Here is an 18,719-nt window from a genome sequence, read left to right on the forward strand (position 1 = left end):
TAAAATCATTTAAGTTCATTTTTTTTCCTCATTAATGAAGAAATAAAAATAAATAAACACAGAATTGTTGACATTTTTGCAGATTTATAAAAAAAGAAAAAAAAGAAATATCACATGGTCCTAAGTATTCAGACCCTTTGCTCAGTATTTAGTAGAAGTACCCTTTTGATCTAATACAGCCATAAGTCTTTTTGGGAAAGGTGCAACAAGTGTTTCACACCTGAATTTGGGGATCCTCTGCCATTCCTCCTTGCAGATCCTCTCCAGTTCTGTCAGGTTGGATGGTAAACGTTGGTGCACAGCCATTTTTAGGTCTCTCCAGAGATGCTCAATTGGGTTTAAGTCAGGGCTCTGGCTGGGTCATTCAAGAACAGTCACAGAGTTGTTGTGAAGTCACTCCTTCGTTATTTTTGCTGTGTGCTTAGGGTCATTGTCTTGTTGGAAGGTAAACCTACGGCCCAGTCTGAGGTCCTGAGCACTCTGGAGAAGGTTTTTGTCCAGGATATCCCTGTACTTGGCTGCATTCATCTTTCCCTCGATTGCAACCAGTCGTCCTGTCCCTGCAGCTGAAAAACACCCCCACAGCATGATGCTGCCACCACCATGCTTCACTGTTGGGACTGTATTGGACAGGTGATGAGCAGTGCCTGGTTTTCTCCACACATACCGCTTAGAATGAAGGCCAAAAAGTTCTATCTTGGTCTCATCAGACCAGAGAATCTTATTTCTCACCGTCTTGGCAAACTCCATGCGGGCTTTCATGTGTCTTGCACTGAGGAGAGGCTTCCGTTGGGTCACTCTGCCATAAAGCCCCGACTGGTGGAGGGCTGCAGTGATGGTTGACTTTCTACAACTTTCTCCCATCTCCCGACTGCATCTCTGGAGCTCAGCCACAGTGATCTCTGGGTTCTTCTTTACCTCTCTCACCAAGGCTCTTCTCCCCCGATAGCTTAGTTTGGCCGGATGGCCAGCTCTAGGAAGGGTTCTGGTCGTCCCAAGCATCTTCCATTTAAGGATTATGGAGGCCACTGTGCTCTTAGGAACCTTAAGTGCAGCAGAAATTTTTTTGTAACCTTGGCCAGATCTGTGCCTTGCCACAATTCTGTCTCTGAGCTCTTCAGGCAGTTCCTTTGACCTCATGATTCTCATTTGCTCTGACATGCACTGTGAGCTGTAAGGTCTTATATAGACAGGTGTGTGGCTTTCCTAATCAAGTCCAATCAGTATAATCAAACACAGCTGGACTCAAATGAAGATGTAGAACCATCTCAAGGATGATCAGAAGAAATAGACAGCACCTGAGTTAAATATATGAGTGTCACAGCAAAGGGTCTGAATACTTAGGACCATGTGATATTTCAGTTTTTCTTTTTTAATAAATCTGCAAAAATGTCAACAATTCTGTGTTTTTCTGTCAATATGGGGTGCTGTGTGCACACTAATGAGAAAAAAAAAAGAACTTAAATGATTTTAGCAAATGGCTGCAATATAACAGAGTGAAAAATTTAAGGGGGTCTGAATACTTTCCGTACCCACTGTATGTATATATAAAGTTGCGTCAGTGGAGATGAGTGAGCACTTTATGGACTCTGGGTATTTTCAGACTGGCCTATAATTTCTGAAATAGAATGTAGTGTGTATACTATGTCCATGGAATACTGAATTCCCAATTAAAAGCACTCCATCTGACCTTCCAATGTGACGAATAAAGTAGAGGTCATTTTAACTGTGATCTCATTCTTGACTTATTTGATAAACTTCTAGAGTTAGTTAAAATTAAAAAAATTTTCACACAACATGGTTATTTTGCATTTTTATGCCAATCATATTGTGACAATGTGGCATGCTACAGTTTCATACTCCCTACACTTCACATATTAAAAAAAAATAGTAGGCAGTATACAGTACATACTGTACAGTATGCAGTAAGGATTAAGCTGGCATTCTATTCTGAAGACAAGTGAGGAAAAAAAAGTCCCCATGAAACAGTGTGTTTACCAATGTCTCAAAGTTCTTTTAGGGTGTGTTCACACTTGGCAGGTTTGGTTTGATTAAAACAAACTGGTGCACTTGCTCTGTTAGTGCGGTTCATTTGAATAAGTGTGAACGCGAGAATGCTGCATTCTGAACCCTGGTGTGCACCACCTGAAAAGGTGGGTCTCGGTCCGCTTCCAAAAGAACTCTGGTGCAAATCAACTGAAATATATTGATTTTCAAAAGCTACTTATTTGGTGTCGATACCTAAAAATATATAGATATTAAATGTTTTAAGCACTTTTTTTAATGTTTGTGCCAAAACACCCCTGACATATTTAGAAGGCCTGTCACATGACTGTGAGAAGTGAACGTAAAGCCACGCACAGAGACACTCAATTCTACATTAAACTGAGAGAGACGGAGAGAACAGCAGAAAGGAAATGTAGTTTTGTGTGGTGCTATCATGTTATAGAGCATTTTATATATATAAATGCTCTATTTAATAAAGTTTGGGTAGCCGTGTATGAGTATGTCAGGGTATAAGGGATTGTGTGTCTCTCTCTCTGTTGGTATTATGAATAGCCAACTAAAAGGATAACAGGCCAGCTCAGCTATCTTCAGTGTAACTTGTAGTGCAGTACTACAGATGACTAGATTCCATAGAGCTGTTTCACTGCCAAAAAAAATTAAACATCATACAAATAACACTTGTGTTTCCAGAGGTCCCATCAGGCATTGCAGTTGGCAGTTCATTGTCACATCAGTGATGCGTAAAAAAATCTTGAAGAATGTTAAGAGTTTTCAAAGGACCTCGGGGGAGTTATTTTTGATTTTCTAGTTAGTAACACCAGGTGTTTCAAGCTTCTCGTCAAGGAAGGCTTCATAATTGGAGTGACAAGCTCTCGTCTCCTTCTCATCCCTCGCTCACGTCACACTCTTGAGTGTGTGAACCATAATATTTCCCCATGGCTTGAACTGAGAGGTGTGGCACAGTATCAGACCATCTGCTGGGGCCACAGGGTGTGCACTGCTCTTTCTCTGACTGTTTCCTGAGAAAACAGTTTCTTGATCACAATAATCATGACACTCAAACTATGCAAAGACACAATTGCACAGCAACAACAAAGAAAAGAATTAAAAGAATTTCCCTGGTTTCTAAATACTTCTGATGATTCACATATTATGAAAACTAGACTTTTACATCGTCTTCACTCAAAGTCTACCGGATTTTTTTTTAACATTTTATCATCAACAAGGCAAAACTTTGACAGTCTGAGGTAATAGCACACTCGTACTCGACAAGTCACATAATTTTGAGGTATTATTCATGTCTGTAGCAAAACAGGAAAAGTTACACAACAAAATGTTATACTTTAAATGAGAGATTTTTCAAATGCTCTAACAGTGTGTATGATCAATAGTCGCAAACATAGCCTTGATGACAGCGCTCCAACATATAGTTCAACAGTGCTTTGGGTGACCGAGTTCGAGTCTCGGCTAGTGGCCCTTTCCTGCTCCAACTATCCCAACGCTTCCTGTCTCTTCTCAGTTATGCTCTCAAATAAAAAGGCAAAAAGCCCAAAAATACAAACACACACACACACAAAAATTAATAGTAACAATAACACTTTAAAGGTGCCCTAGAACCAGTTTTTACAAGATGTAATATAAGTCTAAGGTGTCCCCTGAATGTGTCTGAAGTTTCAGCTCAAAACACCCCATAGATTTTTTTTAATTAATTTTTTTAACTGCCTATTTTGGGGCATCATTAACTATGCACCGATTCAAATGGATCTTTACAAGATGTTCATCATGCATACTGCATGCATGCGTCGGATCATGTGAGTATAGTATTTATTTGGATGTTTACATTTGATTCTGAATGAGTTTGATGGTGCTCCGTGGCTAAAGCTAACATTACACACTGTTGGAGAGATTTATAAAGAATGAAGTTGTGTTTATGCATTAGCGACGGCTCTTGTCTCCGTGAATACAGTAAGAAACAATGGTAACTTTAACCACATTTAACAATACATTAGCAACATGCTAACGAAACATTTAGAAAGACAATTTACAAATATCACTAAAAATATCATGTAATCATGGATCATGTCAGTTATTATCGCTCCATCTGCCATTTTTCGCTATTGTTCTTGCTTGCTTACCTAGTCTGATGATTCAGCTGTGCACATCCAGACGTTAATACTGGCTGCCCTTGTGTAATGCCTTGAACATGGGCTGGCATATGCAAATATTGGGGGCGTACATATTAATGATCCCGACTGTTACGTAACAGTCGGTGTTATATTGAGATTTGCCTGTTCTTCTGAGGTCTTTTAAACAAATTATATTTACACAAGGAGGAGGAAATAATAGTGTTTGAGACTCACTGTATGTCTTTTCCATGTACTGAACTCTTGTTATTCAACTATGCCAAGGTAAATTCAATTTTTGATTCTAGGGCACCTTTAAATATTATTATCTAAGGGTGTAAATCTTTGGGTTGAGAATTGATTCAATTTACAGGTTTTTGATCTGATTAAAAGTGATTTTAATTAATGATGATTCAATTTGATTCAATACACAATTAGATTTGATTAAAGAAGGATGCAATTAAAAAAAAACATTTATTTTTTTTAAAAGGCATATATATATTGATCTTTAAACACTCCTCTCAATGTATCTTAGGGCAAGGAAAATAAAAAAGACAAACATTCTTCATTTTCACATTGTCATCACTGTTTGCTCGAGCAAAAGAAGAAACATAGTGTACCTCTTAAAAAAAAAAGGTAGTAATATGTCTATGAATCACAATTTCTTTGATTTTTCACCACTGTGAATAAATAGACAATATGATTCAGCAGGATTCAATGGCTTGAAAAAAAAATGACTGAATCGCATCTGCTAGAATGCACCATCAAATTGTGACCTGCAGCTTTCTCTTACTTATACCAGCAACAAAGAGCACCTGTAGCACCTGTGGGTGCTAATTACATTCACTCTAATTACATTTGGGCTCCGGATTAATGCACAATTATGCTGAGAGTCTATGTGATCGGTGTCAGCGATTAGCGATTCACAGGCTTCATTCACAGAGTTAGCATTGAAAAACACTGCCAGTCACCATCCACAATCACCAATCAGTCAGGCCTGGCTCCGGAGCGTGAGAATACGGTGTGTATGTGTGTATGAGTATGTCAGGGTATAAGGATTGTGTGTCTCTCTGTTGGCATTATGAATAGCCCCAGATGTTGCCCGCCTTTAATCTGTGGTAGAAAGGCTCAGCTGGGGCAAAAAGCAGAAGGGGAGGGAGAGGGGTATAGAGGCCGGGCCGGACTGAAGGAGCCCCTGCAGAAGCAGGTCACTGGCTGGTCTTTCTCTCTCTGTCCGCTCCAGAGGGAGGCCTTTAGGGTGAAGCCTACTGGAAGGAAAAGTGGAGGCCTGCTCAGAAGCAAAGCCTGCTGGGACCAATCAAGAATCCATCTGCTGCCTGACCAACTTCTCCCTCTTTTTCTCTCCGTTCATTTCCTTATTTGGCCTTCTATCTTCATTTTGCTTGGTTCCATTCCACATGAAGCAATCGGGGATACATCTTCATACAGTTAACTCAAAGTCTTTTGAAACAGGGCAGGATAGTTTTTTTGAATCTTAATACTATTTTAGATGTATGTTTTTCTTGTCTCTAAGGCCAAAAGTTGCCAAAAGTTGACCAAAGGCAAAATGTAAAACCCCCGCCACCTCTGTGACTGGCGTCCTGAAATGAAGACATTCTGAGGAGTACACTCTATGATGGCTGTGTGTCTAACTGACCCTTTAGCGGGGCAGATTAGTGCAGATTGCCCTACCGGGGCCTCAGTGAGCAAACACGACATCTTTTGTTAAAGCCCTCTATGAGGAGAGAGTCAGGAGAGGAGAGAGGGGGAAGGGAGGAATGCCTCTCATTAAGAGATCATCCATTTTGAGTGTGAAAATGCTTCCGATCCACACCGTTCTGGATGGTTTGACTGCTATTGTGAGTGCATGCCATGAGAGAGATGAAAGGGAGACTGCAAAACAGTGTTACCTGGCTTTGTTAGCTTCCTTAGTAACGTCCCAGGCCCATGTGATGAAGTTCTGGCTGAGATATGACACTATGGAGTCCGCACACATCATCTGGGAGCAGAACACGTTACTGAGGACGCTCTCGTCATTGTGGAGGTAGATGGCCAGCAGTTTTCTCTGAACAACAGAAACACACACATACAGACAGTTAGGGATAGGTACCATATGGATTAAGATTCTGGTTCTGATTTAGATTCTTAATGATTGTGGTTCCTCCAGTAATTTTGAAGAAGTAGTATTTGGAAATCAGAAAAGCAATTCTTATTTTATTTGCTGCCCTCAGCAGTTTGTAGCCAAATGATGAGATCGTTTCAGATTTCAACAGATAAAACAAATCAAACCAAATTTTATAAAATTATTTCAAAAAGGTGCTTACAAAGACTTTTAAATGTGGCACAGAAGTGGCATTAATGTAGTCCAAAAATTGCTCCAAAGCATATTTAAATACAATAATATTTTATTAATAATATTATTTAAAAACACAAATAAAAAAGATTTTAATGTAATATAATTTAATGTAATGTAATGGTATAATAATGTATTCAATGTAACCATTGTGTAGGTGGGATTTCTATACAAATACAGTTGTGGTCAAAAGTTTACATACCCTTCAGAATATGCAAAAATGCATATTTTAACAAAATAAGAGGCATGTATATAAACTTTTGATCACATCATACTTGATTTTATACTTAATTTTGAGCTGGACTCAACAAAATGTAGTGTGAGATTCAATATTGGTGCACTGTAATAGCTGACTAGTCAGAGTATTTTAGAATGGCTATCAATTCACATCAGGAGAAGAATGGATACTTGAGAACTGTTAACAGATTCAAAAGTTTAAAAACCTCAAAAGTTGAAAATAATTTCCCCCAACCATTCAAATAGTTGCAAAGAATTTAAGACATTCACCCATTTACAAAATAATGCCCACACAAGTCATTCCATCGCCACATCTAAATTTGCAGGGGGAAGAAAAAGCATGAAAACTAAAGCCTCAATGGCCATTTCACTATCTATGAAGCCAGAACCCATCTAATCCTGGCTCAATGATCCATCCTTATTTCATGATTCACCATCAGGCTTTCTGAGAGCTTTAAGGCCACTAATGCTTCACCAGGGTCCACGAGCAGAAAAACACAGCGAGTGCCCTCCCTGCAATCCCCGAGCAAAGCAAACACCCAAACCAAATCAAACTGATGCGGGATAAATCAAACTTTCTCTGAAAAACAAAAAACGAACAAATCGCTTTATTTGTTTTGCATCAAATGCCAGTGCCCTCCTTTCCATCATCGCAGGTTAGCAGAGGAAGGCACTGCTGATGTCAAAGCACGTCCAAATCCACAGATATTTACACCGTCAGATGTATGGCGGTCGCTCGCATAACCCGACAACTAATTAAAAAAATAAATAAAGGCACACCGCCACAAACATGAAAGGTTTTGCCAGACAAGGCAGGGGAATAAAATCCACCGAATTACAGAACAACTCTGAACGTTTCCTACAGCTCTGACCCCCGACAGTTCGACGAATGCAGCAGGAGGGATTTCTTGACAGCCCGACAGAGGAAAAACAGAAAGCGAAGCGCGGAGAGAAGCAAAGTAGGGCGTCAACGAAGGAGAGAAAGTTGGGCTCTATGGAGGTGTGTATGGATGGAGGACTGAAGGAGCGCTGCTGTGTTTGCACAGTAATTAAAGCTCTCGAATGAGCCGCATGGCCCCTGGCGGGAGAGAGCTCAGGCCTCTTTCACCAGCCCAATTCAAGGCCCTGAAAAGATTAAACACTCACGCTGGGTAGACAAGCAAATGGGACCTGGAGAGATTTTACCCGTCAAAAACTGAAAGGGGGTTGGATGAAAACGAGACATGAACTTTTACCACTCCTCTCCTGCAGTCCGTCCTAAAACTGACATGGCTGCTCCAACACCGACTGAGCGTATTTGCTCCGAGCCGCGAAAACGTTTTGACCTTTTGAGGCCTCTAAGATTTCACTGAAGAGGTGGAGAGAAGCTACTCTCGCTAATAACAGTCTTTGGTCAGCTCCCTCGTTCCACGCCCCTCCATTACCCACAGTCCCTCCTCTCTACTTTCATCCCATTGTTTCCTCTTCCTTTCTTTCCCTCTGTTTTGTGGGGCTTTTCTTAGCCTGCAGAAATTAGCGCTCAGTCCAAATTACTGGGTCTGTTCTGGGGAAGAAACTGACCCAAAAGCTCTTTCTACCACCTCAACTCGTCCCCCACCTGCTCGGGACAAGAATCCCTGAAATGGCGAGGAGGAAAGGGTAGAGACTCGAGAGGACCATGGGAAGAGAGGACAGAGAGGGAGGTGGGTAGAGGGAGAGAGAAAGCTGATCTGTCTTGTGAGTGGGACAGCACTAGCTTTCACACAGTTGTCAGAAAGTAAGGAATTCCCAGGCTAACTTTGGACATGTGAGTCAGTGTTGCAGCAGAACACAAAGACAAAGTGTGTTTACCTGCTAATTGAAGGCCTATTCACTTCAAGCATGACTTTTTGGCATGTAAAACACGGATTACAGGATTTTGAAATGAAAAAATGCATGTCTTTGTACTCCTTTACATGAATCTGAACAATAATAGTCATTATTCAGATATTAAGCCAAATTTTCATTCAGATATAGTAACTTGGAGGATGACGAAAGTGCAAAAATGTCATCAAATTTGCATTTGCATTTGCATCAAACTTGATGTGAACAGGACTGAATTCACCTAGTCAAGGCTCAAGGCATGCTAACCACATTGAGCAAAGCTTTTGTGTTTAGTAAATGTCTCTTCCAAACGCATAAAATTGTTCTTAAATATCACTAAAATATCACACAAATAAAGGATCAAAGTTTCCAGTGTTAGGTAAGGCGATTGGAAAAACTGAAGCGGAATGCTATGCGACAAAATCACAGTCAGCATAAAATAAAAATAAATAAAAAAAAAAAAAATGTAATGCATCTTACTGTGAATGAGTCTGCCGTGCATTTTTTAGCTCATAAGTTTTTAATCAAAATTTTATAACTCAGTCTTCCAGTGAAAAGGCAGACTTCTACAATCATTTAGGCCATTTAAACCCAACCCCTTTCTTAAAATCGACTGCAAGCCTGCATTCAAATCCGCCTCAGTCCAATCAACAACCAATGAATAGAACAGTCAACTGTCCTACATTTTTTCTTTTCTGATAATCCGTTTCACTCAGATGTACATAATATAGTCTTGCATAGCCAGACTCCATAGCATCTTTCATTGGCCAAGGACCACCCAGAGGCCTTCTGACTGATATTTAAAGCAGCCAATCACAGTTCATTTTGTTCCACGTCATGTTTAAAGGTCCCATGACATGCTACTTTTTGGATGCTTTTATATAGGCCTAAGTGGTCCCTAGTATTGTATCTGAAGTCTCTTTCCCCAAATTCAGCATTGGTGCAGAATTTCAGCCACTAAGAGCCAGTCCCACAATGAGCTTTCCTCAGGACGTGCCGTTTCTGGGTCTGTAGCTTTAAATGCTAATGAGGAGGAGAGAGGCGGGGCAAGGATACTTTACTTTAGTTGGTTTGTTTATGTACGTTATGCTGCTACAGTTATTATCATGTAGCTAATGCTAGCCTACATTGATGGCTTTTCATGTTGCTCTGATTTGCTATCGTATATATATTATATATATAATTATCAGCTATAGACACTAACCAGCGCAACTAAATTAGTCCTCTGCCATTATTACAAATACCTTTTTAGATAGGTGCCCATTGTGGAAAATTACATTACCAGAGAAAATAAAATTAACCCACTGTTTCTTCATAGGCTCGGATGAAGGAACTAAAAAAATACTTTGGTGTTCATTTGTACATCCAAACACTGAGCAACTGCCATGATTCGCTCGTTTGCAAACCATGATGTCTCTCGAGGAAAAAAAAAAAATATTGTGCTTGCCTTGCACTGTATTAGCTCATTTTCTCATGGGCGGGCAAAGCAGAGAAAGGGGAGGTAACCTTTCCCCGTATGATGACATATAGGGAAGATTCCAGATTGGGCCGTCTGAGCTTTCATTTTCTCAAATCCAAAGCAAAATACCCAGGGCTCGGTTTACACTTATCGACTTTTTCTAGCCATTGTGGGACCACATACAGGCTAGGGGAACTCATATTAATGTTAAAAAACCTCATAAAGTGACATTTTCATGCCATGGGACCTTCAAGGGAATGTAACTGTAAATGTAACATCGATGTCCCTAAAATTATAGACCGGTGTGTAAAATTCTTGTACATATTTTAAAGAGTCTGTGCTGCGAACTTTACATACTTCACACACTTTTGAAAATCTGGCATTTAGTTGACATAATAAGTGTCACAGTTGTAAACATGACGGCATTCTTCTTCCATGACGAGGTTTGGTGTCATGGCATCTTTGTTTCCAGGCGGACTGTTAAAGAAAGTAACACACACGTCTCCTGGAAATCCTGTAGAATTCAACTAATCAGATGAGGACTTTCAAACTCTTGAAATGTTTCCAATTTTGTGTGCCATATACATCAGACATTCAGCCAACGGTCCATGGGCGTGAGACTAATAACAATATGGAAGAAAAGATCTGTCACTACTTCCGTTACATTGTGATTTTAATAAACCGATACCAAAAGGGAATTTGGACCAATAAGATTCCATTGTGGCTGGAGCTACCAGCAGAACACTGCAGAAATAGACTTAAAGCTAGCAAAATGTCCTGATGTTTGCATCACATTATCTCTTAGGATGTAAGAAGGAGCTAGTTTTGTCTAATTATATCTACAGGATTTTGGGAGTTTTCACAAAACACATTCTGTTGGTGGCTTCACCTGCCCAATCGTGAGAGTTACGCTAGCTACACAGACGAACATACGTTTCTTTTAAATGCATTGTGAAAGGATGTTTTTAATTACAGGCAATGTGTATGTGCTGGAGGGGGAGAGATGGAGAAAGTGATCATCCTCTTTTGGCTGTAGGAAAGCAAACAATGGGAAATGAGGAGTTCATATTACTGCTCTTTCGACCTGTAGCGGAGTGCTTTAACAGATGGCACTTAAAACACTATGAGAGATTCTACCACAAAAACTGAACAATAATCTAGTAATAATAATAATAATTTTAGTATTTTGGAATTTTAGTAGTAATAAAAAAAAGAGTTTAGTTTTAGGAGCTGCCTTGTATATGCAATGCAACTCTTAAAGGGCCAGTCCACTTAGAAATTAAAATTCTGACATTATTTTCTCACCTTCATATCATTCAAAAACCATGACTTATTTTTTTTAAATTTTGAACAACTTCTCTCTTGTTCATGATGCAGATTGCTTCAAATTTTAAAAAGCATGCAAAAGCATCATAAAGTATCATAAAGATGGTTCATTAAACTCATGTACTATATTCTAAGTCTTCTGATAGCTTTGAGATGAACAGAATACAATGCAAGTCCTTTTTACATATTAAATTATAATAGTCATTATAATATCCCCCTCCACTGTGCAAGTGAACCATTAGGACTAGATCACTGATCACAGGATTGTCAAGAAAAGATTTGACTCACAAGAAATAATCATTCACGAATGGGACATTGTTACTTCTCTCATAGATTTGCCATTGAGAGCTACAGTACAGTCCAAAAGTTTGGAACCACTAAGATTTTTAATGTTTTTAAAAGAAGTTTCGTCTGGTCACCAAGGCTACATTTATTTAATTAAAAATACAGTAAAAAACAGTAATATTGTGAAATATTATTACAATTTAAAATAACTGTGTACTATTTAAATATATTTGACAAAGTAATTTATTCCTGTGATGCAAAGCTGAATTTTCAGCATCGTTACTCCAGTCTTCAGTGTCACATGATCCTTCAGAAATCATTCTAATATGCTGATTTGCTGCTCAATAAACATTTATGATTATTTTCAATGTTGAAAACAGTTGTGTACTTTTTTTTCAGGATTCCTTGATGAATAGAAAGTTCAAAAGAACAGCATTTATCTGAAATACAAAGCTTCTGTAGCATTATACACTACCGTTCAAAAGTTTGGGGTCAGTAAGAATTTTTATTTTTATTTTTTTGAAAAGAAATGAAAGAAATGAATACTTTTATTCAGCAAGGATGCATTAAATCAATCAAAAGTGGCAGTAAAGACATTTATAATGTTACAAAAGATTAGATTTCAGATAAACACTGTTCTTTTGAACTTTCTATTCATCAAATAATCCTGAAAAAAAATATTGTACACAAATATTTTGTACAATTGTACACATTAAATGTTTCTTGAGCAGCAGATCAGCATATTAGAATGATTTCTGAAGGATCATGTGACACATGTGAGTAATGATGCTGAAAATTCAGCTTTGCCATCACAGGAATAAATTACTTTGTGAAATATATTCAAATAGAAAACAGTTATTTTAAATTGTAATAATATTTCACAATATTACTGTTTTTTACTGTATTTTTAATTAAATAAATGTAGCCTTGGTGAGCAGACGAAACTTCTTTTAAAAACATTAAAAATCTTAGTGGTTCCAAACTTTTGGACTGTACTGTATGTCAGTATTGTATGGATTAGAATATAGCGCCCATTTCTGTGATACTTTTCTGGTTGCTTTTGGGTCCTTTTTTAAAGCTTGAAAGCTTCAGTGCCCATTCAACTGCATGGAAAAGAGTGACCACTGAATTAAATAAAAAAATCATAGAAGTTTAGAACAAAAAGGGTGAGTAAATGACAATTTTCATTTTTGTGTGAACTATTTCTTTAAACAAGACATAAAGGTTCATGCTCATTAGGCAACATGTAAACATCATCAATGTTGTGTTAAAAGCTAAAAAGAACTACTGACACATCAGTAAATTATTTTGATCAATGTTTAAAGACAAGTGAATTTTCCTCAGTTCCACTGTTAGCATTGCAGCATCAATAACATGAAGTCTTTCGGCTGTCAGAAAACCTCTTTTAATGCAGGCCGAAAAATTGCTTCGTCACGGAGGCCCCGCCATAAAGCTCATGCATGAAAAAGCCATGAAGGGCGCAGAGGAGCTATGAATTTTGATGGGCATCTTTATGCGGGTGGCAGAGGAGGGTTAGCGTGATTAGCTGGATGTTAAGGGGATTTGTGATGAGGCCTGTGTGCTGATGGGTGGCCTGACTCAAGAGTCTTTCGCTGATCCTCCGGATGAACTCCAGGGCCCCCGGCATTTTCATTAAGGACGGATTGGGAGCATCTCCCACTCCAGAAACACTTCATCACATGTAGTGTTTTACTTAGTGATTAGCCTCTCAGGCCTATGAGAGAGGGGCACAAGTGCCCTCAGAAAAATCCATCCCACACATGCACACGTGCACATGAAACGTTCTCAGCCGTGGCTAAACAATGTACACTTAACGAGAAGTCCGGCTGACTCAAAGGTGGTGAACACCGCTCAGGCAATGCCGCGAGTGGCGAGATTATCTAGTTTGAAATGTCTTTCTGACGACAGCGTTTGAGAAACCCATTTCAAACTTACTTTTTATGTTTGCAATTCTACATGGTGATGTTAGTGAGTAGAAATTACATCATCTTTAATTAATTCCACAAATTGGTGTTTATTATAAATACACTAAAAAATATTTTCACAAGTCATTTGGGACTTTGCAGGCGTGGAACAAATTCCCAGTTCGCACGTCCCCCCATTTTTTAGAAAATCTCCCATTTCTGTGAGGTAATAAGTACTTTTTAATGACGCATGCCTTAATTATGTCCCATTAAATCTTTCCTAAAGATAAATCCTCTGGCTGAAACCCAAATGAAAAACATTTCTAGCAACTGAGAAAGACATACTAGAAAAGCACACATGGATAATGTATGACCCGTGAAGAAAAACACTGACTGTCTGCGTAAGAGGAACACAGCAGGTCATCTCTTCTTCTTACGTTAGTTTGTTTTTACTGACATACTGAACTGTGTCCTCGGGGGAGAGCGGCGGCCATATTGTGCCTGTGCTGAGGAGAAGAAGAGATCAGCTGGGCTGCAGGCAGGAAGCCATTCCAGCCCGCTCCTCATGCTCAAAACCCCCTGAACATCTTGCTGCATCCTCCCAGTCTAATAAGACCGTAATCCACACAAGCTGTCAGTTGATACAAGCCTCCTTATGAGGACACAGCGGGAAAACCAGCACAAAGCTGTTCTAAATAAAGCTTCAGCTGTTCAAATGGGAAACGGAAATTTGATGGGGATTTATCATGATGGGGGGCCAGTTCTGCCAATCAAACGTTTAGCGTTGTTTATATACCTGTGCATATGACTCTGCATATGAATGCTGGAGACATGACCTGGTAGCACATGTGTTTAGATGTGGGCGACATAGGTTTCCTGATCTCACCTCCTACTGTTTTCCCTATCATTTCCAGTACTACCTCAGACTGTCACATCAATAAAATAAAATAACATAACATAACATAAAATAAAATCTCATTTTATTATAAATGAAATTAAATAAAAAAAAAAAAGAATAATTTAATAAAAAATTACACTTAATAAAATTAAAAACCAAGATAGAAATTATACATTTATTGATAGGTACATTCTGGAGTTCAGTATATACTCACATCTCTGGCTTTGCCGTAAAAGGCCTCTTGAGATGCTGCTTCCAAGGAGCCGATGTAGAACACAGGATGGCAATCGCCATATCTACAAAACACAAGAAGCAAACGTCAGTGTGCTGATTCTGTGTAAATACCAAATATCAGACTAGCTATTTTCAAACATATTAAAGCACCTCTTCAAAACAAGCAGTGCTGGAAAAATGTGTACATAAGACACCACATACTGAACTACAAAGAAATGCAGTATATGTTTGGTTTTTCTTAGTGAAATTGGATTACAAATGTTACTTTGTCCAGAGATCTCACCTTCTAGAAAATTCAGCAGTAAAGTGCAGTAAGGCATCACCCTCATTTTCACTGTTCTCTGGCACTGAGGGAAGATGAAAGAATACATTAAAATAGATCCTTATGGTCAGCCCCAGATGAAATGACATTATAACTTACTCATCGGAGACTTTCGACAACTCGAGCTTCCCATGCCAAAGATCTCGGATTCATCTACACCAAATTCAGGTGCATCCTCGAAATCATCCCCCTCACTGTCACTGACCATGTGGACATCTGTGCACTGTAACACACAAACAAAGGCAATTTGTTAAGAAAAAAATTTGTGCAACCAGAGATGCACAATATATCAGAGATGCATAATTTATTGGAGACCAAGCCAATAAATTATAACAGGAAAGGGTCTAATGCAAAAGGCAGTTTGACAAGGGAATAAAACATCTATAATATACATTCTTAATACATTAAAGGTGCCCTAGAGTTAAATAAGAGTTCAGTACATGGAAATGACATACAGTGAGTCTCAAACACCGTTGTTTCCTCCATCTTATATAAATCTCATTTGTTTAAAGACCTCCGAAAAACAGGCGAATCTCAACATAACACCGACTGTTACATAACAGTCAGGGTGTACGCCCCCAATATTTGCATATGCCAGCCCATGATCGAGGCATTAGACAAGGGCAGAACGTCTGGATGTGCACAGCTGAATCATCAGACTAGGTAAGCAAGCAAATGGCAGATTTGAGTTATAGAGTGAGTATATACTCATATTTCTGACTTAAAAGGCCGTAAAAAAAGGCCTTTTGAGATTTGTTTGTATGCAACACTACAAAACTATTAAAAATCTTTTCTACAGTATATCAAAATGTTAATTCTATCCTTAATTTCATTCAATGTGAAAGGCATGTGTGTTTAAAATCAGGCAAAAAAAAAGCTGGCAATAACAAAAATGTTATACAAAATTTGTTTATATTGGTGCTCACATAATTATAACTTCATAAAAAGCACAAATTCATAAATAATTCCCATTTTAATTGCACATTTGGGACCAAACCTAGTATGAATGGTGCAGAGAATGTAATAGTTGCAAATCTGTTGAAAGGTTGCCATCAGATTTGAAACGCAGGGGCAAGTCTGGCTGCAGTGTTACGCCTGGCAACTCGACAGTGATCACTGTGCCCACTACACGTTACTTCATCAATTCAGAACAGGACTTCATTTCTATTCCAACAACGAATCTCTCATTAAAGATAAAAATGGCAATCATTTATCCATTTTGGCTGGGCGGAGCAGTCTAATTAAAAATCCCACAAAACATTAGAATTGCCAAAAGTGGCACCACATGCTGGCTTTCAATATGTTGAAAAGCTAAAAACAAAAACAGCAGAAATAAAATTTATAAATGTAAAAATTATGAGAGAAACAGAATGGTCCTTATATATAAATGAAAGAGAGTAGGTCTGACTGTTTGTGCATTGTAGTGCTGTTGACGTCTGTTCTGCTTTACCTCATCTGTCTGGTCCACCGTGAGCGCAGGAGAAGATCTTCTAGACACAGTCAGGTGGTGACAGGGGTAACTGATTCCACTGGCAGCCAGTGTCATCTGCACAATCACAAAACAGCTTTGTTAGACATTTTATAGCAGTGGATCTCAATCTTTTTGACTTTAAGACAATTGTCCACAACAACATTTGAATATTGATGTATATTTGTTATAAAAATAACCCAATACTAAGAAATATCTCGTTTTTTTAGTTGTTTTAGCTTATTTTAATGTTTGTTTTGTCTTATTTTAAATCATTTTTAGTCATCTTGAGGCCCCGTTGGAAGTTTGTTGATGCTCCCTATTGGGCCCCGTCCGCCTTGGCATTGTTTTTCCAACCTTTTTGTTGTATGTTTATTATTACTATTATTATTTGTAGGACAGGACATAATAAGACAAAATATAGAAGGACAATACCGTTATCATTGTATGTTGAAAGACACATGGCATTGTTGTTAATGAAAAGACCACTGCTTGAAGTTAAATGAAGTCATCATTGCTAACTTATATGAAGTTCATTTTAGGACTGGAACATCATAAGGATGAGCCAATGATGACAGAATATTTGGGTGAACCATTCCTTTAAGACAGCTTTCCCCAGTAAAGTTTGCACAGACCGATATTCATCTACGCAGGGTTTCTCTGGCTTGTGATAGAGGTTCTGTATGCTTGGCACTCTAAAGAGCATCACATGCAGCATGCGGTGAGCTACTGGTGAAGGCCTGAGTACCTCATTAACTCTCAGGCTAGAGTGGAAATGTCAGCAGCACTCCACACTACAGGGACTCATTACAGACCAGCCCCATACACATACACACACACACACACAAACTCCCTGGAGCGACAGCACAGAGCTCTATTCTCTCGACTCTTACCTGACATTACCAATTACACACTATAATCATTGTCTGTTTTTACATAATCATTTCAGATATCTAAATGACCATAGTGATCTGTACTTTAAACCAAGATGAATGGAAATCAGGTACTAATACAGACAAGAAACTAAAATAAAAGGAGATAGAGAAAAATGAATAACTGGCTGCAGGGGGCTCTGGTACTCTACAAACAGTTTAAGGTGCTTTATAGAGAAATGTTTTGATTTGAGGAATAATTATCACTAGCATTTTTACTTCATCGGTTATAGGCTCTTCAATTTCTGATATACAGATAGATGGCTTGATTAAGTGGGATTCTAAAGAAATGGTACACCACTGCACCACTGTGTTGACAGGTAACAAAGTATTGTTATCATAAATCACTCAAACAGCTGACAATTCTTAACTGACAAATATGTTGCAATTTAAGCTAAAAAAATTTAAAGCCGAAAATAAAGATAAAAATTTATTTGCGACAATTTAGATGGCAAAACAACTTCACAAAAAATGGATGAAAATAAAAATTAAAAAAATACTATTATATTTACTATTATAATACTAAATATTATTATAAATGGTTCTGCATATTGGGAATTTTATACAAAAAATAATATTAAAATATTAAAATGTGACAATATCTCTGATCTGTAATTTTACCCTGTAAGAACTGGTGCTGCTTGATCAGGCTATAGTTACAAGCCATGACTTCCAATTAAAAAAAGTTAAAAGAATAGCTGCCATGGCCTAGCCATTACAACATATACATATGTTAGTGTTCATGCAGGAAATTTAACATTTAAAATAATGGGGCATCTAATTTGAAAACAATTTCTACAATAAGAAATTAACAAATTTGAGACATACCAAAACTGATGTCAAGTCTTGGTATTGATTAACAGACATAACAGATTAAGTGTAAAGAAGCTTTGGTTTAAGCACCATAATATCCCATAATGCAACTCAGAGAGGATTTCAGAGTGTCAAGTACTTCAACAGGGCGCTAACTCCCCCAAAAACACAAACACACAACACACTTTCTCTCTTTTTGTGATGGCCCACACAGAGAGAAGAATCACAGACAGTGTTTCTATTCTACAAGGACTAATTAAAGACAGACTGCCTGTACAGGGAGACAATGTACAGTACTGTTGGGTGACACAATCAAGAACTCTGTCCAAAAGTCAGACAAGTTCTTTTTGCACGAGGATCAGAATGCCGAAGACCAGAGAAAATGTAGAACTCACCAGGGAAGAGTGGGGTAAATTGAGCCACTACTGAAGGCACACACAAAGTCCTAATTTAGTATTTCATAACTGTTTTCACCACCTCTCGGACCTAAAATAC

At 38.4% G+C, this 18,719-nt stretch overlaps 1 protein-coding gene across 1 annotated transcript in view; it reads right to left on the minus strand.

Moving 5' to 3' along the window:
• faf1 (Fas (TNFRSF6) associated factor 1) overlaps window positions 1-18,719 on the minus strand; it is a 79,015-nt gene that overhangs the window by 23,607 nt on the left and 36,689 nt on the right. Inside the window, exons 9-13 of the mRNA XM_048208686.1 lie at window positions 16,462-16,557; window positions 15,111-15,234; window positions 14,973-15,036; window positions 14,670-14,751; window positions 6,041-6,195 (exon numbers count right to left, since the gene is read on the minus strand). Of these exons, the coding sequence (XP_048064643.1) occupies window positions 6,041-6,195; window positions 14,670-14,751; window positions 14,973-15,036; window positions 15,111-15,234; window positions 16,462-16,557 (521 nt within the window). The remainder of the gene's footprint in view (window positions 1-6,040; window positions 6,196-14,669; window positions 14,752-14,972; window positions 15,037-15,110; window positions 15,235-16,461; window positions 16,558-18,719) is intronic.

This window comes from Megalobrama amblycephala, linkage group LG12 (assembly GCF_018812025.1).
Source record: "Megalobrama amblycephala isolate DHTTF-2021 linkage group LG12, ASM1881202v1, whole genome shotgun sequence".
Classification (NCBI taxonomy): domain Eukaryota; kingdom Metazoa; phylum Chordata; class Actinopteri; order Cypriniformes; family Xenocyprididae; genus Megalobrama; species Megalobrama amblycephala.